Consider the following 23,193-nt stretch of genomic DNA (forward strand, 5'->3'; position numbering starts at 1 on the left):
TTTTCAGTTTTCTCATCAGACATAGAGTAATGATGATGCTTTGCAAAATTGTTGCGATGGTCACAATAGAAAATATCAAATGTACTTAGAAATCGATCAAAAGAAATTAGATTTTTAAATTTATTTTTAAAGAAAATACAAGAGACATAATATGTTTAGTTGATTGATTTGATCCTGTGGTGGACACTCAGGGCAGCTTCCATGGTCCCTCCCTCCTGGTACTTAGAGCACTGAGTGGAGAAACAGCCTTTACCAAGTCATCAAGCATTGTGTTCCCAGCAATGAAATAAACTGACATCATGCGTCAGGTTATCCTCTGAGAAGACCTCCACATGTCACCTTCTTGCTCAGAATGTTTAACTCAAATCTAACCACAAAGGAACAATCAGACACATCAAAACTGAGGGTTTTTCTGAAAGGAAAAAAAAAAAATCTGTTCTGGAGTCTGAAAACGTTAGTACCTTGGAATCAATGAGACTGAGAAGAATTCATAATTAAAAGAGATTTTTCAAAAGCTATGAGAACCAAATGTAATATATGATCCTCAATTGGGTCCAGGATTGGGGAGGGGCATGGTACTGGGGCACTTGTAGAGGTTTGAAATGGGCTTTATTTGAGACCGTAATATTGAACCATTCTAATTTATTGACTTCTTTCTTGCATGTGATTGTTTAGAAGAATGTCCTTGATCTTAGGACATACGTGTTTAAATATTTGGAGTGGAAGGGCGATGATTAAAATATATTTGTGTGTGTGTGTTTAAAGGTATACAAGTGTGCTAGCTTTCCAACTTTTCTGTCACTGGAAAACTTTTCAAAATTAAAAAATGTAAAAACAAACAAATGAATGCTCTTAGATATTCTATCGATTGAAGATTTATTGGGGTTAACAATTTCCTCTTCATAATGCTAATTGTCCAGGGAAGAGCTTTCCTCCACAACCCTGTCCACCTTCATCTGAGGCTTCTGTGACATGATCTCAGGTACTAAAGCTTGAATTATAAAGAAACAGCTCCTCTGCAAATTTCTGCCCTGGGTGGATAACTTTCCCTATTTGTAAAATAAGAATTATAAGAATAATCCTGTTTCTGGTACTGAATTCTCCAGGAACTTTATCATTAGCTCTTCATCCTTTTATAATTTTTCCTTCAAATTTTCTTTCCTCAACATTTGTTACTACTGTAATGCTAAATTGCTTGCATTTTTGTCCAAATTGTATGGTTTCAAACCCCCTACTCCTCTGCAAATCTTCTTTCCCAGTCTGTAAGGCTTTCCACCCTCTTTCATTAAAACATGAAGAAAATGTACCCACTTCCCCTTCTGTAAAATCATGCTTGACCACCTTCAAAGACATCTCTCAGAACTCAGTTAATCCCTCTATCTTCTGCTTACTCTCCTCTTAATTATACTAATTGCAAGTGTGTGTGTGTGTGTGTGTGTGTGTGTGTGTGTATCCTTTACTCGGCTGAAATTCCCTTGAACACAAGGAGTTCTTATCAACTATTGAGCATCAGTCAGAACATCTGCTGCTGACCAAGTGGACAATGAGCATTTGCTGAGTGAATGTACGAAAGCAATTTGCAAACTGTAAAGTGCTAATGCTCATTGCTGCAAAGTGTCAGTGGCAGTCACACATGTTAGTCATCAGCAATGACAGTTATACACATTAGTTATTAGCATTCAGTTGGTGGTACAAGAGATGGCAGACTAAATAGAAGACATGGGACTCTGGCTGGATAATTTTGTGTGAAGCAGGATATTTAGAGCATGGAGGTCTTGGAAAGGGAAGGAGAAGGGAAAATGGCCAAACATTAATTTTACCCATACTGTCTTTTGGCCCAGACTCCAGGTGACTGTTTGCAGAGCTGTGAAATGTAAGGTTGTCAAATCACTGCTAGAAATATCTTCCAGTGAATCGTGTTTCTTTGGGTCCAGCCACTCCACCCAAAGCCCCTGGGAGCAGCTAGGAGGGAGAGCAAAGATGATGGACAGGATGAGGAGGGAAAAAAAGACATGATGTGTTCTACTCCCGACCTGGCTGGCCCCTTGGCCTCACTCCTCCACCTCATTTCTTTCCATCTCCGTGATGAATATTGAAATGGATCATGCCTGCTGGGACCCACTTTTAAAGGAGGTCGAGAAAGATGAAGTGCTGCTCTCTTCTGGCAGTTTCTGCAAATCTTCACACTCAGTTCATCACATAGTCAATAAGTTGTGTTAAAACAGTCCCCCTCCTGCAACTCATTTTGAGAAGACAGTACAACACAAAGGCAGACTTCCTTTTAATTCAATATACGGTAGTAGCAAATAGCTCTTTGTCACTGAGAGTTTTCACATCTTTTAAAATTTGTTTTTAACTGTTTGCCTTTGTGTTTACATTTGGCTGCAGGAATAATTTTAGAAATTCTTTGTGCAGGTAAAAAGTGCTGAATCACCCAAAGGACAAGTTCTCATATGTTTAGGGCATCTGCCCAGTATATCTGAGCCAAAACAATAGGAAAAAAAAAGAGAGAGAAAGAAAGCAAGAAATAAAAGAAAAAGAGTTCAGCTTCAATAACCTTATGCAAAATTTTGTACAGAGAAAATCTACATGAAGTTAAGCAAAGTATAGTAGACTATATATAGACTGTGATGTGTAGAGAAACAAAATTCATCACCCCAAAATGTCTCTTTGGCATGTGGATTATTTCAGGCTGAAAAAAAGCAAAGCCCAAAAGACTCAGGATAAACCTTTGACCTTTCCCCTAACTGCCTAAAAGAATGTATGCAGAGAACCTGTTACAGGAAGGAAGCTATCACCATAGATAGCTATAGTATGGTAAACACCTCTGTTCATACTATAGTTATCTATGGTGATAGGTGGTAAACAGAGAAGAACCCAGTAAAGTCTGTTAAAATCTTCTCTGTGTCCCATTGTCTCTGCCTGGCCCAGCAAACATTTATTTATCAAACATTTGCTTTTCCATCTCTATATGAATTGCCTTCATCCCCTGTGAAGCCCCAAACCAGTACCCCCAACACCCTCATTTATCTTTAGCTGAAGATGATATTTAAGGTGAGGGCTTCGGCCATTTTGGTGAGTTACTCAATTTTCCTGGGTGTCTCCCTCGTATACAATTTATTAAACTCTGATTTTCTCCTGTTACTCTATCTCATGTCCTTTTAATTCTTAGACCAGCCGGAAGAACCTAGAAGGATGGAGGAAAATGTCCTCCTCCCTGACAATATTATGATTTATAAAAAGAAATATACACGTGGGCTTTATCCCTGTTCCTGGCACAGAGCTCCTAAAACCCCTGGACTTTCCTGTGATGAGAGCAAGAAAGGTGCCATTTGTTCATTTAAGGCAGTTACCTTTGGACAGTATTTAAGATGGGGCCTGGTTGCCAGTAGAGCCAGTCCTATGATTAGAGGGTTGGACCTTTCAGTCCTACTCCCCAGCCTCCAAGGAGGGGAGATGGGATGAAGATTAAATTCTATCACCAATGGCCAATGATTTAGTCAATCATGCCTATGCAACTAAGCCTCAATTGAAACCCAAAAGAAGGGGGTTTGGTGAGCTTCCAGGTTGGTGAATACATGGAGATTCAGGGAGAATGTAGCGCTCAGAGGGCATAGTTGCTTCACGCCCTTTCTTCATACCTTGCCCCATGTATCTCTTCCATCTGGATGTTCCTGAGTTCTAACCTTTTATAATAAACTGGTGATCCAGTAAATAAAATATTTTTCTGAGTTCTTTGAGCTGCTCTAGAAAATGAATTAAACCCAAGGAGAGAGTTGTGAGAACCTCTGGTTTCTAGCTGGTTGGTATGAAGCACAGGTAATAACCTGGACTTGGATTGATGTCTGAAGTGGGAGCAGTCTTGTGGGACTGAGCCCTGAACCTGTGGGACCTGATGCTGTCTCTGTGTAGACAGTGTCAGAATTGAGTTAAATTGTAGGACACCCAGCTGCAGTTGGAAAATTGCTAGGTGGTGTGGGGAAAAAAAATCCCATACATTAGCCTTTGAATTGATGGACACACATTATGGTTGGAGTCAGAAGTACAGATGTTATATAAATTTTACATTAATTTAAAAGATGAAATGTATACTGAACTCTTCATGGAGGGAGGGCTTTATAATCCCTTCTGTTACAGATTTGAAAGCTTTTAATTTGCTCCAATCCCAGTTTATATCCTGTCCTAAATATACACTTGCATCATTATGAGACAGGAAGGGGGCAGGGCACAACTGTTTAAAAGAATGACATAGTCCGAGGACACAACATAAACTGATCAGAATCAAATAGGTCCAAGATGGCGGACCAGTCGACTTCCACTAGACCCTGAGTCTTAGGATATGCTCATTGTAACACATCAGCACAGATATGACACACCCACTGGCACCACGTTCCAAGGCCAGCCATAAAGGTCAAAAAGTGGGCCGTGGCCCAATTCCTGGAAATCCCCACCTCTTCTGAAAAATAGCTGGAATACTCCTCCCACTCGTTAGCCTATGAAATGACCCACCCCTATAAAAACTGACAACCCCATACCCTGGGGCCTGTCTCTTCTTCCCAGATGGCCCACACTCTGTCTATCGAGTGTGTATCTCCTTGAGTAAACCTTCTTTCTCTTTACTGTGGCTTGCTCTTGAATTCTTTCCTAGACGAAGCCAAGATCCCACACTCGGCAGCATCCCAGGAACTCACCTGAGACCTGGGACATGACCATCTTTTCCTGCCCCACCTTTCTTTCTGGCATAATTAGAGTTTATTTTTCTAAAGTGGTGTCCATGGTATGCTCCTTCTCCTTCTAGTAATAAAGCTGAATTTTAAAAAATCAATGTTTAAGAATGAGGTGAATAGAGATTTCTCCTTCAGTGTGAGTTGCAGTCATGGTGTTGTTACTTCTCTCAGGGGCACTTGCACTTCAATCCTCTTCTCTAACATTTGTCTTTCAGTCTCCAACAGAAGGTAAAACTAGTTCATTAAATAGCTGGGGTGAGCATATGTGATGACTGTGTACAGAGCCACCTGTCAGGAGCCCAAACACTTCTGCAAATTACTATAACAGTATTACAATGAGATGCTTATCTATTTCCATGTTTAGCTTTAATTTATTCATTCAATATAGACTAAGACCACAGACATAGAGAACAGACTTGTAGTTGCCATCTGTGGGGGGGTGGAGGAGGGATGGACTGGAAGTTTGGGATTAACATATGGAAACTGGTATATACAGAATGGATAAACAACAAGGTCCTGCTGTATAGCACAGGGAACTCTATTCAATATCTTAAGATAAACCATATGGAATAACCATATATATATATATATATATATATATATATATATATATATATATATAACCATATATATATATATATAAAACTGAATCACTTTGCTTTATACCAGAAACTAACACAACATTGTAAATTAACTATACTCCAATAAAATAAATTTAAAAAAAATACAGACTAAGACTACTAGAGATTTCCGAGTTGAAATATACATACCAGTTCTCAAAGAGCCTACAACCTAATGAAAACAATTGTACTCTGCATCTTTAGAATCAAAAGAGATGCTCCGGGCTTCCCTGGTGGCACAGTGGTTGAGAGTCCGCTTGCCGATGCAGGGGACACGGGTTTGTGCCCCGGTCCGGGAAGATCCCACATGCTGCGGAGCGGCTAGGCCCATGAGCCATGGCCATTGAGCCTGCGCGTCCGGAGCCTGTGCTCCGCAATGGGAGAGCCCACAACAGTGAGAGGCCCGCGTACCGCAAAAAAAAAAAAAAAAAAAAAAAAAAAAAGAAAAAAAGAAAAAGGAGATGCTCCTTGGAAAAATAAAAAAGGGGTTCTCTGGCCAGAGATATTCAAGAATCATGACATATGATATCCTCCTCTTTGCAATTCCCAATGCACATCTACAAACATAAAACTCTGATATTAAAGGAATTTATCTAACCTGGCTTTCTCCAGACTGCTTTTCTGGGTAGCAAAACAGTGGATAGCATCCCTCAGACAGTGCTGTCCTTTAATACAAAAATAAGGTTATTTACCATTGTGTATGGAAATTACATAGAGGAGATATGGAGAAATAAGATATGCTTGGAAGGGCTGGGACAGCCTCAAAGATGGAGAGAACACACTTGATCCCAGACTTGGAGGATGAGTCAGAGTTGCCAGGAGCCCAGGACTAAGGAGGGTATTCCAAGGGCCAGATCACACAGGCTTTGAAATCCACACAAAACAATTTACCTTCCATCCTGTAGGCAATGGGGAGACTTTACAGAATTTTGCATGGAAGGGTCAACACATGGTCACTCTTGTTGCTCTGGAGGATGGATCTGGCCACAGGGGGACACTGGAGACTGGAGTTGGGGAAAAGGGAGAGAGACACTGAGCCTCTCATAAAACTGCAAGGTCATCTTGTAAGGCAGTTTGGATCCAATAAAAGCCACACCATGAAGCTGCTGGAGTGTCCCCAGGCTCACTTCCTCCTGCCTTCCTGTCCTGTGGCTTGTCTTGTTTCCCCCAATGCACCACGCTTTCTTAGAGGCGAGACAGTGCTTTGCACTTCTTTACTCAACTAAAAAGTTTAATAAAAACAGCCTATATGTTGAATAAATGAATGACTGAAAATAGGCACCTACATTTAAACATTCTGGCTTAAACTGTGCTTTCGTATGAATTATCTCATTATCTCATTTCAGATGGATGTAGAAATCAAAATACCTGGAAGTTCCATGAAGCCCAGGACAGCCACCATTGGATGTAAGCGCTTCCCACATAAGGTTTCTTCAAGGGTTCCTGTCCCATTACTGGGGTTTATATCAGAGAAGTGACAGCAGAGATTGTGTTCCTTCCTAGGTTGTATCCTGAATGGCAAGTGACTTTGACTCTGCTGGATTCTCCTGAAAGGCCTCTCCCCACTTTCATATACAAAATTGACTGGGTTGGGTAAGATTACACCTGATACCTTTTGTTCCTTCAAATAACCTCCTCATTTTCTGGAAAGGAAGTCATTATATGCAGCATTCCACATACTACCCCCGTCAAAATAGCTGACAACCAGGGATTATTAACTAGCTCTAATGCAGCATTTACTTTAGAAAACAAAGGCTTTGAAGTGACAGTGTGGTTGTTTCTCCACCCCTCCCCACCCCCTTTAAAGTGTCTGCTCATTGGATGGATGTAAAAGCCCAGAAGCCAGATAAATCTCCCTGAATGCATTTTTGGTTTTTTGTGTGTTGTTGGCTAAATCTACAGGAGTAGTCTAGATGCTGGGGTTCAGGAGTGCATGTTTGGGAAGGGGATGTATTTTCTTTTCAGAATGCGGAAAGAGTTAGATGTAATCAAGTGTTGAGATTCTCAAGTGTGCACGCACGTGCACACTGGCACAGGCACGCACACGCACATGCCTGCATGGATGAGCTCTCACAACACCAGCCCGTGGTCCACAAAAGAATGACGCAACTGAGTGACAGTGAGCTTCCTTCCAGGAGTTACAGTCCCAACCCCGTCTCACCTTTGGAAATCTGGCCTTAGGTGGTGCCTTGTTCAGTTGAAGTCTGAATTGAATTTGCCCCTCTGCTATGTAGCTTTTAATCTAGAAAAGTTATAAGGCGAGACCCAGAAAGTCAAAGAATGAGTAAATAAATGTATGAAAGAAAATGAAGGAAGGTGAGTTTTACAAAGAGAGCAAATTTAGAGGGACAGCTATTTATGGTAGAAAATAAAGCAGAAGTTTAGTGGCTAGAACCTCCTGGACTTACACCTCATGTCCATACAGCCACTTCCTAGCTATAAACCTTCAACAGGTAACAGGTTCTCCAGCCTCAATTTTCTCATGAGTAAAATGGGGATAATATTGCCTACTTCATAAGCATATAGTGAGAATAAAATTATATGATACAGCATTCTGGACACTGTGCCAAGCACATAATAAGCCCTCAGTGAAAACCATTTTAGAAATCTGCTTTATTTGGGGAAGGTGCTTTCCACCTGAAGGCTAATGTTTACTTGCAGCACAGAATAAAGAACAAAGATTTGCCCAGCAGGTGAGCTGGGTGGAGAAACTGAAGCTCTCTTGAACTCCCTGAGTGAGGCACTCACAATGTGGCTGTACTTACTATTCTGAGTCAAGTGTAGTCTAACTCTGAACCAATATTAATATAATGTAAACATTTCTTGCTAATCCACACTAACTTAAGTTAGAGGTAAATTTACCCACTGGTTAGGGAGACTGCTCTTTTCAGGAATTAATCTTAAGCCATGTGTGTTAAACATGTTAATCTCAAACAAAACCAAGAAGGGGGCTTCCCTGGTGGCACAGTGGTTGAGAGTCCGCCTGCCGATGCAGGGGACACGGGTTCGAGCCCCGGTCCGAGAGGATCCCACATGCCGCGGAGCAGCTGGGCCCGTGAGCCATGGCCGCTGAGCCTGCGCATCCGGAGCCCGTGCTCCGCAACGGGAGAGGCCACAACAGTGAGAGGCCCGCGTACCGCTAAAGAAAAACAAAAACAAAAAACAAGAAGGAGTTCTTCCATTCAGCCAAGCTATCTCTGTTCCTTCACTTTTCAGTCTTCAAAATAGGGTTGATGATCCCCTTTTTCGAGGCGCAGTCTGGATTTAGAGAAATACAATACGCAGAAAATGTCATAAATCCTATTGAAAACATCTGCATCTATTCTAAATAATATATAACACTCAGAGATCACTGGCTGTGATACTAGCTCCCCACACACAAAAGTATAGAAAGGTGTATTTAAAAGTTAGACAGCTTAAAATTACAAAACTAAAGTAATGAAAAATGTCCAAAACAAATATCATACAAAACGTTTGTCCTGGTTTTCTATAAGCATTATGCTTATTATCCCAAACAGCATATCATCTCTGACATAAAGCAGTTTTAATTCAATCCTTTCTAAAACCTAAATACAGATTGCAAAGCTCACTTCAGACACTAGGTGGCGCCACGTATCCACCCAATGTTACATGATTTTCCCCAAACTAGGTTGGCCAGCCCATCTAGGGCCTGACCTGCATTTTTACAGTTGGAGCCTGTGATGGGGAAGGCTTCTAAAATGCGATGTCTGCTAACAACTGGCAGCAGAATACAAGCATAGCATTTAGTTCTCAAATGGAATTATCAATCTGTAAAGCTTTAATACTCCTTCAATTGCTCTCTATGTGTACAACTCAAACAAGACCTACAGTTATAAATTCATAATTTGTCCTTTAGACTTGAAGCCAAAGTTTCACTTTCAACTCTACTGACATTTTGAATAAATCAAGCAGCTAAATATTTTCAACTGCTTCCCAAAGCCTCTATTTTCTAAAAAAAAATTTGACACGGAATTGGAAACTTTATAGATCTGCTTGAAAACACATGGTATAGACTAATGTGACAGTAAATGGATTTAAAATCTTTAGCTTCACTTCCCAGACACATCCATATTATTGTTAGCTTAGTAAACTACACCACCCTTGGCATTTGAAGAGGAACAAGCGAGGATTCCAAAAACTACAATAAATAAAAAAATAAAAGATATTCCTTTGCCTCTGATTTTGTGTAAGAAATACCAAGTAGTGGCAACTGATCTCCATATATTGGGATGAGATTGGCACACATTCACTTGGCAAGACGGAATGTTGATAAAATTTAGGCCTCCTTGTTTTCATAACATTTATAATGCAATATTCTTAGTGCTTTCTTCATTTAAAAGGAAAAACATAAAAATGATAAACAAAAACAAGTGACATGGATATAATGGGCATATAAAAGTTAAACTGATATAGTGGGATAACACATCATAATGGACATGCTTGTGGGTAAATACACATGCAGATAAGACAACAAAGCCTCTCAAAGTGTGGTCTGGGAAAACTTTCAGTAAATGTTGAAGTTGCAACAACTGTATCCTGTGTCTTTGCAGATAACAGCGTCCCCAGCAGCTCTAATGTTTTCATTACGTTCATTCACACTGGAACCCAAGTAGGAGAGTAAAGCAGTGTTAGGGGACCCGTGACATTTCTGAACTGATACCCTTAGTCGACTTCTACTCACTTTACTTCCAAACCACACGTGGGACCCTACAAGGAAAGAAGAAATACCAGATACAGACTCCTTATTACATGGTAAATAACTAAATATCTAACTTCCTATTTGGAGGAGAAGGAATAATGAATATAATCCTATCAAGTGTACCAAGAGGTGGTAGGAGAAACCAACCTGTCTCAGATGCTGGCAGTAAAGAGATACACTGTCTAGAGAATTTAAAGTCAGTAATAAAACTGACTAAAAAAACTGTCTGCTTTTTATTAACACCACATGCTAGCAGTTCTATACAAGGTCAGTGATACAGGGTGGACAAAGCCGTTCCGTCCATGCCCATCCCTTTTGAAATACCCCTGCCTACAATGACTCTTCTCCTTAGGACTTGCCAGCAAGCAGGAAAGTTGCATTTTCGCAGAAGGAAAAGCTATAAGGGAAAGAATTCTTATTTCTCTAATAGGTAATGTCTTCCAGGACTTTACACACATATGTTATCTTATTAATCCTCAATAACCATACAAGGCAGATAATACTGCTCCCATTTTACAGATGAGAAAACAGACTCTGAAAAGTTGAGCAATGTATTCAGGGTCACACAGCAACCAACGGGTGGAGCCAGGGTTCTGATGGATGTCTTACATCCTCTAAACCTCACAGTTTTAACCAGCTGCATAGTTGGGACTCATAGACTGATCATTTTGACAATAGGTACAAAACTTGGACAAGGTGTAACCTCACTTTAGTATCCTTAGTTGTCATGGGATAATAATGGGGTAGGGCTGTAGAGAGCACACCTACAATGATGTAAGGAAGCTCTCAAAACCATCCTGGTGCACAATAAGCTCATCAGAGATGACAGCAAATGGTACGTGGTTTTCATCCCGCAAACATCATCTAAGAACCCTAGACACATTTTATCCCTTCCACGTGTTAAAGAATGTTGGGCTCTATACCTCAGCAACTTCACACCTTCCCCTGTAGCTGGATGGTTAAGTTGACAATTCTGATGCTGAAGAGGATGCACACAGGTACGGGGGACTAGGCGTAGTCAGAGGCTGACACCCTGGAAGTCCATTTGCCCCACCCTTACCCTTGTTTGTCAATGCATCCAAGATTTCTCAGAGAACATCCTCTTGTTCAGTTACACTCTGCCTCCTACTCCAAGGGCATAAATGCAAGATTATTGGGTTGGGGGATTGGAATGGGGGCAAAGGGATGGGTTCGTGTAGTTTCATTCTACTCAATCTTGAAGTTATTGAGAGACTGGTCATGAGACGACTAGCCTTTAAAAAGTGACCCCAAATATTCTGCCACGTGAAATATACAGCAGTTAACAAGCACACGATGCCTGCATAATATGTCAAAATTTCTCAGTTCAGATTGTGGTCTGTCCTGGAAAGCAATCTAAGTTCCTACCATCTGGTCTACGGCCATACCACCCTGAACACGCCTGCTCTTGTCTGAATTCTTTGTATGAAAGAATTCACGACACATATTACTGTTATTTAAAGGTGATAACAAAATCTTATTTCTTCTATAAATATGACACTAATTACGGGGAGTCCCACAAAGTACTAAAGCCTCCCATTTTCATAAATCCACCGGACAGGACTGTAGAGGACGCACATAAGACAAAGCCTTTGTTTGTTTACTTTTTGGCCCTTGCCTTATTTTAATGCAATGATACCATAATACATAGCAATCGACCAATATAACCACTGACACTCCTATTTGTAACATGAATTTATTCCACTTTTCACAAGCCTAGATCCAATCTCTTTGGTAAATAACATTATTATAACAAATAACTATAATATCTTTGTAACATAATCTTTGTTAAGATAACATCTTATTTTACAATTTGAAGTTCTTACAGATAAACCCTTCTCCAATAAGATGCTGTAAACATCTTATCTTTACATGGCAATGTAAACTCAGTGGGGTTTTCCAAGCCCTCCCCATCAGGCTTTTCCATGTTTGGAAATATATGTCAGGTTAACTTGTATGTAGGATGAAAAAACAATAGGAGTTATTTAAAACCTATTGCATAGCCTGGAGGAAGCTCTGTGAGGGTGGGGATCTCCGTGCATGAGTGAATGAAGTGAGTTCAGCTTTTGATAATTGGTTATATGTTCTGTTTCTGCTTTTTTTTTTTTTTTTTTACCATTTCCAACATATGATGTAACCCTGAGCATACGATCAAACCAGCCATATAAAGGTACAGATGCGATGTAAACATTCTCTTAGTTCAGGCCTGATAGGACCTGGAATACCACAGGGTCTCAAAAAAAGGTTTGTTCAACACTTAAGCAAGGGATGGTAGAAAAGGGGCCACTTCATCACGTTAACTTGGGGAGCCGCATGCTCCCCACCCACATACTCTGCTCCTTCCTCTGTTTTCTTCCATCAAACACAAAACCTTAACTACTAGACAGGAACACTTGACATTGTATATACGAATGATCAGATGAAACCTCATAACACATATGTTCCAGGACCCAGGGCTGGAATAAAGCATGTATGGTCTTGGCAAAGCAAGTCACATCTACACTAATGGCAGCACAGGAATTCTAAAGAGAACTGAAGCTTTTCTACTGTTAGAGCTTGTAAGGCAAGGAATGTCACTCGCCATCCAGTTCTACAAGGATTAAGTCATTAGCCACTGCAGTCAGTGGCCTGCAATACACCCTGAAAGGAATTCAGGGTGAAGATCAGGACTAGGTATTCTGTGCCCTGGGAAAACAGGCTAAAACAGGCCCTCAGATAGTTAGAAATATTTCAAGAGAAATTTTTTATGAACCTGGATTCTTGCATCTTCACATACCTAGAAAAAAACACTACTATCATTAATTGAGATAGCCTTTCTTCATGACTAGCAGTAGTAACGTTCTACTGAGGTGTTTGCTTGATAGCACATACCCCTCTCCCCTGGTCTCTCCTCTCACCTCTCTGGAGCAGTTCCTCAGAGCTATCTGAGAAGCTATAGTTCCCAGGCTATTGTCCTCAGTAAGTCCCTGAATAAAACTGAAACTCCCAGCTCTCACTCTGTGTGTTATTTTATTTCAGATGTTAGGTTTGTTTTCATTTTTCTACCTGATCCAAGGCACAGAAGCTGAAATTAAATAAGAACATACCCTTTAAGTTTACATTACTGAGAAATGTGGGCAGGCATCGAGTGGCTGAAAGTAGAATTCCTTTCCATGTCATTGTTTGAGTATTTATGTTACTATACTCAGGATCCCTTTGTCTTTAGTCTTCCTCATGCTCTCCAGGCTCCTACAAGTTTTGTGTGCAAATGTCCTGATTGTCTGAGAGTTACAAAAGCCCAGACCTCACACACAGGCTGAGAAAGAGCAATGGTCTGCTCAAAGCTTTCAGGCAAAGCACACTGAGGCTGTGGGACCAATCAAAACACCTCACTACTCTGAAGGCATTAAAGACCAAGAGAAAAAACAAAATTAGACTGTGTGAGAAAAACATTTTTTCGAGGATATAGAGAAAGAGACATTTATTGAGAGAGATATTTAGTAAGTCAACCAAAGTCACTAAGTGTCACACTGTAAACTGGGTAAAGTCTTTGCCAGGGAATCCTCTTAAATTCTCAGTCTTAGTCTTTCATATGCACTGATCCCTAATTTCTATCTTTGGATGATTTACCTCCCTTTTTTTACTGTATCTAGAAAACAACTTTGACATCCAGGTATGTCCAGAAACACACCCTAGACATGCATCAAGCTATGGATGCTAATACGTTCTTCCATTATCTAGGAAAGCTGACCACATGCTGGCGTGCAGATATAGCCATGGAGTGCATGGGAAAAAAGAAGGCATTCTGCTCTGCAGGAGCCCGTGCAGGCTCTCATAAGGCCCCAGCAGGGTCCTCAAGCGAAAGGAAGATGTTAGAAGCTTGGAGGGAGCCCAGAGGACCACCATCAATAGAAATAAATGTTTGAGAAATAATCCTGAAGGGGCAAGTTGAAAGGAACTCAGCTTGTTTCCCTGGATAACAGCTTATAAGCGCACAGCATGGACCAGCCTGGGCAAGGCCTCTTCTGATTAGTGAGAAGACAGCTCTCAAGCCACACAGGGCCCACGGAACAAGAGATAACGGCTTCAGGGGCGATTTTTAAATTTCTAGAGAAATGTGGGGCTCTCAGATTTTGAAATGTATGTCCAAAGGAAGTGACAGATGGCTTTCTGTTACCCCCTTCCCAACATCAAGGATAATCAGAGATAATCTAGTTTAGAACAATTGACAAACCTCAGAGAGAAGGTGAGTTCTCAGTTCAACACTTAGGTCATTGTTAGCTCTGTGATTCCCTGATCTGACTTGGGGGTCTGTTACTTAAAAAATGTGAAGTGTGTGTGTTCATGAGTGCATGATTGTGTGTGTGTGTGTGTGTGTGTGTGTGTGTGTGTGTCAGAGGATGTGGCTCTCATCTCCTTCCTTCCCCGAAAAATAAGTACAAACATTTCTTGGGAACATTTTTCCAAAGAGAGCTGGCACTTTTGTCTGGAGACACACCCTAGCTGCTCCTTCCTTTAAAGACTGGCTTTCTCATGGCCCTGCTCCTTAGTTTCTATTCCATCACCTGCTGCAGTAAAACTAGAGATGGCCCCATCTCCAGATTAATGGGGGTCCCCAACACCATAGCCCAGAGATGGAGGGAATCACATGAACAGCACTTGCTGTCTATAGAGGCACTCACACTTCTTTCTTCTGAGTACACAGCTTTCTACTTCACTACAGAAGAAAAAAAAAGATAAAGTGATGTGCTTCAAGTTCAAAATATTTCTCCTATACAGTTTTGCTCTTATAAATAAGAAAATAAATTAGCTTTCTCATGGAAGCTGCAGACATTCAATTTAATTTCCAAAGGTTTGCTTTATGACAAATGCCAAAATATGGGGCTGCTTTGCCGTAAAATTCCAAGGAAATGTCACTTTCCCCTAATTGCCCTGTGACTGCTCTATTTATTCAGGAGTGAATTAAGAAAGAAAATATCTATTTTTCATCTCACCGAGTTTTAGAGAGTATTACGCGTTGTGTAAGAAGCTCTAAATGCTTTGGAACTCATACTTCTTTCTTGAGCTTCCCGTCTTCTCCTACGTATTTTAAAGTTCCAGTCAGATGAGACTATACATTTCTACAAATCGTGTGTCTCCTATATTACCTGAAGCCGAAACAGACTGCATAGCCAAGCAAACATTACCTCCACTTTTATTTTTACACAAATGCCCTTGGTGGGCAGTCACTATGCGCCCCGGGCTCCTCGGCGGGTCAGTCAATCACTATTCCAGATTCTTTAGGGGTGGTCCATCATCATTGGCCTAGGCTCCTGGGGGTGGGCGGCAGTCCCTTTTGGCCAGCTCTACCCATCTCTGCTGGAGTAACCTCCGTCCCTTCTGTCTCCTCCTGCAATACTTCTCAGAAAGCTCCAACCATGATCTGAAGTGGTGGGTGAAAAACTAGTACTGAGGGAGCTGAAAAGAGATCAGATGTGAACAACCAGGAAAAAAAAAAAAAACATAGCTCCTTCTCTATGAGCAGAAATGTCCCATAATATGGCTTCTTAAAGCCAGACTCCTCAATAGATAAGCACTACTGGAATTATTTCAGTGACTGCTTTTGTTTGTCTGAAACAGATCACATGGTCTTCCAAAGATTTCCTAGTAAGAAGTCTATTAATCGTCTATTAAGTCTATTAATCGTCTATTAAGCATTCTGTGTTTTAATAACTATCAGGAATCCCAGTGGGGGAAAAACACTTTTTAAAAAAGTGACCAGGATGATTATTTGCTGGATAATGCTAGGTGTTCCCTATCCTAGTTTGTGTACGAATATTCAATGTTTTTAAATGTCTTTCACCATTGCCTGGGGTGACTAAGCCTAGGGCAGTGTCATCCTGGTTGTAACTTAAGGAGGCATCTCAGTCAAGAGCATGGGAATTAGGTGAGAAGAGGGTCTTCAATAAGTACCCATTGCCTTTAGTTCAATTCCAAGTTGTAGGAATGCAGAGCCATGTTTACCCCATTAGCGCTAGCATACGGGAAGAGGTGAATACTACATCTGGTCACAAGCCACAGGGGAGAGACTCAGAGGCCAGCCTTCTAATTTGCAGCCCTGACACCCCTTCTGTGATGTGGCTGTGTGCCAGAATTTCTCCTGGTTGGAGAGAAAAAGTGCAGCATCTAAGTAACAAGAGGGTCTTTCTCCTGTTGCTGTATTTTGAAGAATGAAGAACATCCTACCAGGTAAGCGAAGAGCTGATAATGCAAAGGCACAAAGTTGTACCTTGTTTCTGTTCTGTAAGTTACCCCAGGAAACTGCTTTCATTGAGAATTGAAGGGGCGTAGGATGAAACAACTATAAAGATAATTAGGAAAAAAAACAAATGAAAACAAAGAACACAAAACCTCTCTGAGATACCGAGGTAATGCAATAGCATGGTATATATACTTGGAAAATTGATTGTATTAATGCAATCCTCTGCCAGCTAGCTAAAGTTCTCTCCTTTCTGTATTCAAGTTTTTAAGCTTTGAAAATCTGTAAATGTAATATTTTGGAATAGCTTTAATCAACTAAGGTGGCAAGTTATCTTAGTGAGGTTAATTGTGTTATTTATTTATTTATTCATTGTCTTATTGTTTCTACTTCTTTTATACCCAAAAAAGTGTTTGAGGTGGATTCCTTTGGTTACAAAGCATTTAAAATGTTAAATTAAGACACAAGAAATTCTAAATGGCACTTGAGATGCTCTTGAGAGGAGCCTCTTATCTCTTGCATTTGTAGATATCTCATAAATTCATGAATCAAATCCTGTGCATATTTAAGCCAGACCAAAATACTATAAAGCACCCTGTCTCCCATTAGAAAAAAATGCAATTATTCTTCTTGGTTATGTTTTTAAAATAGCTTGACATTTATATAATTGATGAATATGTAATTTGCTAATCAGTAATGGACAGTTCCCGTGGAAGTATCATTGCTAGTTTTATAATTTACAATTTCAGAAGAGTTTTATGAAAGTGAACATTAAAGCTGGGAAGCAGAGAGAAACCACTCCAGATGGCATTATCTTATTTAACACCCATAACATATTTAACAGTAACAACAATTAAGCTTCACAAATTGTCATTGTATTGAATTCCTATTGGATGAATTATAGATAGAGCATTTATATGTAGTGATTTTTCCCCATACTATATCCTCCGTACACAAGCATATACCCATGAACATCAAAGCAACATATTGTACTATAAAGGATTAAATGATACTGTAGCTTATGCCTTTATTTCCTGTATCTTTTCTCCAAATGATAATAGAGATCTCATATACCATGCATAAACACATTCCCTTACTGAGAACATTTCTGACATTTTTGGTATAAGAGAGAAAAGTCATTTATTTAAAGATTGCCTTATTAATCTACAGTTTTGGGTAAATACCTAGATTATCTGGTTGGTCAATTTGTCTTTATGGCCATGAAAAAAGACTAGCTGCCATGTTCAATCCAAATGAGTTGGTATATGAATATTTATCAAGACATAAACATTCACTGTCTTACAATCATGCTCCAAGCTAAATAAAAATAAAGGTAAGATGGACACAAATATTACAGTATAATAGGATAAGAACTAAACAATACGTACAAATTCATTGACAATATCTGTGCAAGTGTTGTGGACAAAACATTTAAAAAGAAATCTACATAAAACAAAGTCGGTAAATTTATCAAACGTTGATAAATTTTCAGAGACAGTATAAAAGTACACAAAACATGGAAGAGAGAAAGAACTTTAAAAAAATAACCACTAAGGCAGTACATATAGTACAAGTTTACATTTATATTACAGAATGATGGAAACCAGAGACAAAAACGATTAGGTAACAAACAGCAAAGAAACTTTCACCAATCACAAGGAAGAAAGACTTTCCTTTTTCGATGAAAACACAGACGGCCACAGCTCATCCCTCCCACCCATACACACACAGAAAAATAAAAGCAAATGCAAAAGTTGTTACAGCAACACACGACAGACAGAGGTGGAAAGCGTTTGGCATGTCTCATCACAGGAAGTCAATCACGATTGGCTAACGATGATGGTACCTGGCTCTGTTGCAGGTCACTGGCTTGCCTGAGAGGAGTAACGGATGGAGGGGGCACACCTGATGTGGACGCGGACCGGCCTAGTTTGCAGCTTACTTTCGGTTCTGTGAACAAGGGGGAAAGACAGATCATTAGATGAGCAAAGTCTGCAGGGATGAACCGGATCCCAGACTTTCTTCTGGTTTTGCTACACGTTCTTTTAATACACTGAATTCTTCTGATGTTTGCTAATCATTGGCAGGTGATGAAACAGGTTCATAACAATTGATTCTAAAATGAGCCTTGTTCACAGATCAGCTCCTGGGAATAAAGAACCAACCACTTAAGTTCCACGCCTTGTTGCCTTGCACACTTTACCCTATTTAGAGTGAGCTTCTATAGAGTGATTACTGGAGCAACAAAATCCCATTGGGGAAAAAGCCAGTGACATGACTATTTTTGGTGCTTCATTTTCAGTCTTGGTCCAAAGGTCTCCTGTGTCCTAAAATGTCTTTTCCACCCTCTCCAAATTTTTTTTCCATCCCTCCCTCCTTTCATTCTTTCTTTTCTTAATTCATTCTCTTATTCTTTCCTTCTTTTTCTAATTTTCTAACTTTCTAATTTTCAAACCTATATTGTTGTGCTGATTACTTTCACCATGTTTTCAATGTAATGTTTCTCTAATTTAACTTCATTTGCTTTTAATTGTATAACCACTTCAAAGACTTTTGACATCTTTCATAATAATGTTATTTTTCAAACTTAAAAAGCCTTCCCCTAACTATTCCTCTATTTAAGGAGGCTAAATAGGCTGCCTAGGTCATTATCAAGACACTTTGGAGACTGCAATTTGGGGAATGGAAAGAGCTCCCTTCATTCAAGAAGCTCAGAATTTACAGTATACAGAGGACACTGATTTTCAGACATATTTGAAGGTATTTATAAAGGAGAAGAAGGCATAAAAAGAAAAGTTGACATCTATGCTTTTGCCACAAACTTTTATATTAGCTGTCAGTTTTTGAGTGCCTAGTATATCCCAGCTTCTGTTTGGGCTGCACTTAAATTATCTCTAATCTTAAAGATTATCTTTAGAGTTACAGAGTTAGCTATAAATGATCCCGATTTACAAATTAGAAACCTGAGGCTCAGCAAGGTTAATATTTGCATTGCAAATACACAAGCACTTTTCAAAAAAACTTTTCATTATATTAATAAATTTGACTTAAAGATGAAACTCTCTGAACTAGTGGCTTCAAATGATATTACATCACTAATTTACCAAGCAGTTGCAAGCTGATGTTGGAGAACAAGTTTTGTGCTGGATAGGAACACTAGTTTTATGCCACTTTTATATAAGCTATTCTTCAGAGAAAAGCTTTGCTATGTCTGCATCACATGACCTATGGCTAACTTCAGCCTCTGCTAACTGCCTTCTGGCCATTCTCTCCCCATCCTTCACAGACACCAGATACAGATATAAGGAAATAGATAAGTTTGCGTCCATTCACACAGAGACCTTTAAATACACCCTCACCCACACACACCTTTCCTCTCCCACCCCTGCTTCAAACTATTAAACAGTGCCTCACATCCACATTAGAATAATTATCTTAACGGGTACTAATAGCCTCTTTCTTGGCAAATTAGATAGTCTTTTTCTCTGTGCTTCTGATTTAGCAAGAAAAAAATGACAATAAGCAGGCTTTGGACTATGAGATGACTCCACTAGCTATATGACCTTAGAAAATGTTTTTCATATCATTTAAGTTTTATTTCTTTTCAAAACAAATGAATATAATCATTTACTCATTATTCAGAATCCATTTATTTTATACCTACTCTGTGCTAGGGACTGTACAGAGTGTGGTCACCAAAAACCCACTCTTGCCCTAAGAGACACTTACAGTCTATCCAGGAGCAAAGATATTAAGCAACAAATTATGCATTTGATTATATAAAAGCAGCTGTGATCAGCCCTCCTGGTGGAATTATCAGTGGTACAAGAACATTTGCTGGGGGAATGAACAGGTGTTAGAAGGATGCTGACATCTACTTTGTGGGCAGTAAAAGTTAAAGAGCTCATTTGTTCTTTGCTCTTTCAACAAACATTTATCAAGGGCCCACGATGTACAAAGCACTGCAGTGGATGCTAAGCATATGGGTGAGGAAGACCAATTTCCCATATTTTAATGAGGTTTATGTTAACTCAGGGGAGACAAACAGTACGCCTAAAATGGTTTCCTGAAAATTCAGAAAAATTAGAAAGGAGAAGTACAGGGTGCCATGGTATCATTGATCAAGATATGCCTTGTGTTCTGGGAGCTAGGGAAGGCTGGGCCCTAAAAGAGCTGTAGTATCATAGAATATTTGTCCTTCTCTGTCTGGCTCACTTCACTTAGTATGATAATCTCTAGGTCCATCCCTGTTGCTGCAAACATTATTTCATTCTTTTTATGGCTGAGTAATATTCCATTGTGTGTGTGTGTGTGTGTGTGTGTGTGTGTGTGCATCTCACATCTTCTTTATCCATTCATCTGTCAATGGACACTTAGGTTGCTTCCATGTCTTGGCTATTGTAATCAGGGCTGCTGTGAACATTGGGGTGCATATGTCTGTTCAAAGTATGGTTCATGGAATCTAAAAAGATGATCTAAATGAACTTCTGTACAAAACAGAAATAGACTCACAGACATAGAAAAAAACTTATTTACCAAAGTGGCAATGGAGTGGAGGGATAAATTAGGTGTTTGGGATTAAAATATACACATTACTATATATAAAAGAGATAACCAACAAGGACCTTCTGTAGAGCACAGAGAACTGAACTCAATATTTTGTAATAACTTATAATGGAAGGGAATGTAAAAAAAAATGAATATATGTTTATATATATGTATAATTGAATCACTTTGCTGTACATCTGAAACTAACACAACATGATAAATAAACTGCATTTCAATAAAAAATTTAAAAAGACAAATACAAAAAAAAAGATCTACATTATTAAAAAAAAAAAAAAAGCTGTGATAATTCACACCTGCCAACAGTGCTGAGCAGGTGGTAAAGCTGAAGTAGGGAGGACCCTGGGTGCTTAGGTTTATTTTCCAACCTACCCAGAAGTCAAAACTATTTCAGGATATATTCCTTTTATTCACTTTATTGCTTATATAGTATAAAGAAATAACAATGAATCACATATTCTGTTATCTAGGAGAGTGGGGATAGGTGAGCTAATGATGGATAAAAGATGGAACTGTTTCCACCTATGATGCATATGGCTTCACCTCTCTCCTCTCTGTTGTTTTCTATTTGTCATGTTTTGCTTTCTCCCTCTGCACTTTCTCCCTCAGATCATGTGCATTGTCATGGCTTCTTGTGTATCATCTTTTCCCTCTTGGGTCACATGGAGGTTTCTACAGGTCTGTCCTCTCCTCACATCCTTGCTTGATGTTAAGCCACAGTGTCTTCTAGAGACTAGGGATTAATTAGGAGTTTGGGATTAAAATATACACTTTACTATATATAAAATAATAATAAACAAGGACCAAATGATAGCTTTTTCTCAACATCTTAGGTATCCTTCTGATTTTCCCATTTATAGGAGGAACAACATTACCTCCATTTTCCTAGAAGCTTACTTTTTATGTTCAGAGCTTTCTTTTCCTCTCTCTATAAAGTTAGTCCTGTGGTAATTTTCTTTCTTTGTGATTTATTTCAACTCACAGACACTACCACAATTTTGGTATTCAACAACTTGAGCCAAAAATAATTTTATATATAACATATGTAATATATATAATTATAATTATATATAATTAAATATATGTGTGTGTATATATATATGTGTGTGTGCATGTATATATATATATATACGTATATATATATATATATATATATATATATATATATATATATATATATGTAAAATCTACCTGCTGGTCCCCATACCCATAGTTTCTCTGCTCAAAACTAACTTGTACACAATGCCAGGAGGAACTTCTTAATTTCTTTTAGAGCACACACCTTATTCAAAAGTCTTAAATTACTCCTTATTTCATATGATAAAAACTTCAAACTCACTTGGCTAATTTTCAAAGTCCCCCTGTGACCTGGCCCCATCTGATCTGATCCACTGTGTTCTCCATGGCTGTCTGCTCCCCAAAGCATAGACAACTCAGTATCTCTCCTCGGTCTCCACATCTGACCCTGCTTCTGTCTTTCATAAGGTGTCCCCACGCGTGGCCTTTCATCAGACCAGATGTTATCTATTTTCTAAGGCCAGTTTCAACGTGCACGTCTATTGTAAAGCATCCTGGAACCTTGTTTACCGCTTTCTTCCAAATAGCCTTAGCACTTATATACCATTTGCACTGTTGGCTGTGGCTCTGAATATTTATGTTGGTGAGGACCACAGAGTAAGTGTTCAATTAATATGATTTTTCTTTCACTGAAGACACTCAAATTAACCTAGAAAACATCAATGCAACTTCTAAAGCAAATTGTGACAATGACGATAACATAGAATATGACGGTCTGGCTCCCCGACTTACCAAGGCAGTGATTCTCATTCAAGGGTACATGATTTTCTAGGGGACCTCTCCCTAAGTTTTGTGCAGGTGATTCTAGTATCTACCCACCCAATCTTGAAAATATAAGAGTGTTCAAATATAAATGTGTCCCATGATGACATAACCTATCACTCTGACTTATAAATGAAACTAATTTCCCAGGAGGCATAAATCCTAGCATCTCTTAAGGAATCATCTTTTATTATATAAAATAAATGTAAAGCATCTATCAGAATTCTGGTTGACATGTTTTCATAATAAGCCAATGTTTCCATATATCCGTTTATTGCATTAGCACATTTAGTCACATGGAGAAAATTCAAATTTTTTCCTAGCAAAGGATGGCAAATAATGTTTTTTACTATGAGGTTCCTTTAAAGGGTATGTTGAAGAGATTATCTGATGAGTGACACAACCCAATGCCTTTTATATTACCCAATGTACCTATGGATTAATTTCCCCTGCTAGGTTTCCAGTCAGACTCTGACTTAATCAGCC

At 39.3% G+C, this 23,193-nt stretch overlaps 1 protein-coding gene across 1 annotated transcript in view; it reads right to left on the reverse strand.

Annotated features, from left to right (window-relative positions):
* NYAP2 (neuronal tyrosine-phosphorylated phosphoinositide-3-kinase adaptor 2) overlaps positions 1 to 23,193 on the reverse strand; it is a gene marked incomplete at both ends in the record, with an annotated part of 261,901 nt that overhangs the window by 26,385 nt on the left and 212,323 nt on the right. Inside the window, one exon of the mRNA XM_079710196.1 lies at positions 18,149 to 18,252. Coding sequence (XP_079566322.1) covers positions 18,149 to 18,252 — 104 coding nt within the window. The remainder of the gene's footprint in view (positions 1 to 18,148; positions 18,253 to 23,193) is intronic.

This window comes from Hyperoodon ampullatus, assembly GCF_949752795.1.
Source record: "Hyperoodon ampullatus genome assembly, chromosome: 8".
Taxonomy (NCBI): Eukaryota; Metazoa; Chordata; class Mammalia; order Artiodactyla; family Ziphiidae; genus Hyperoodon; species Hyperoodon ampullatus.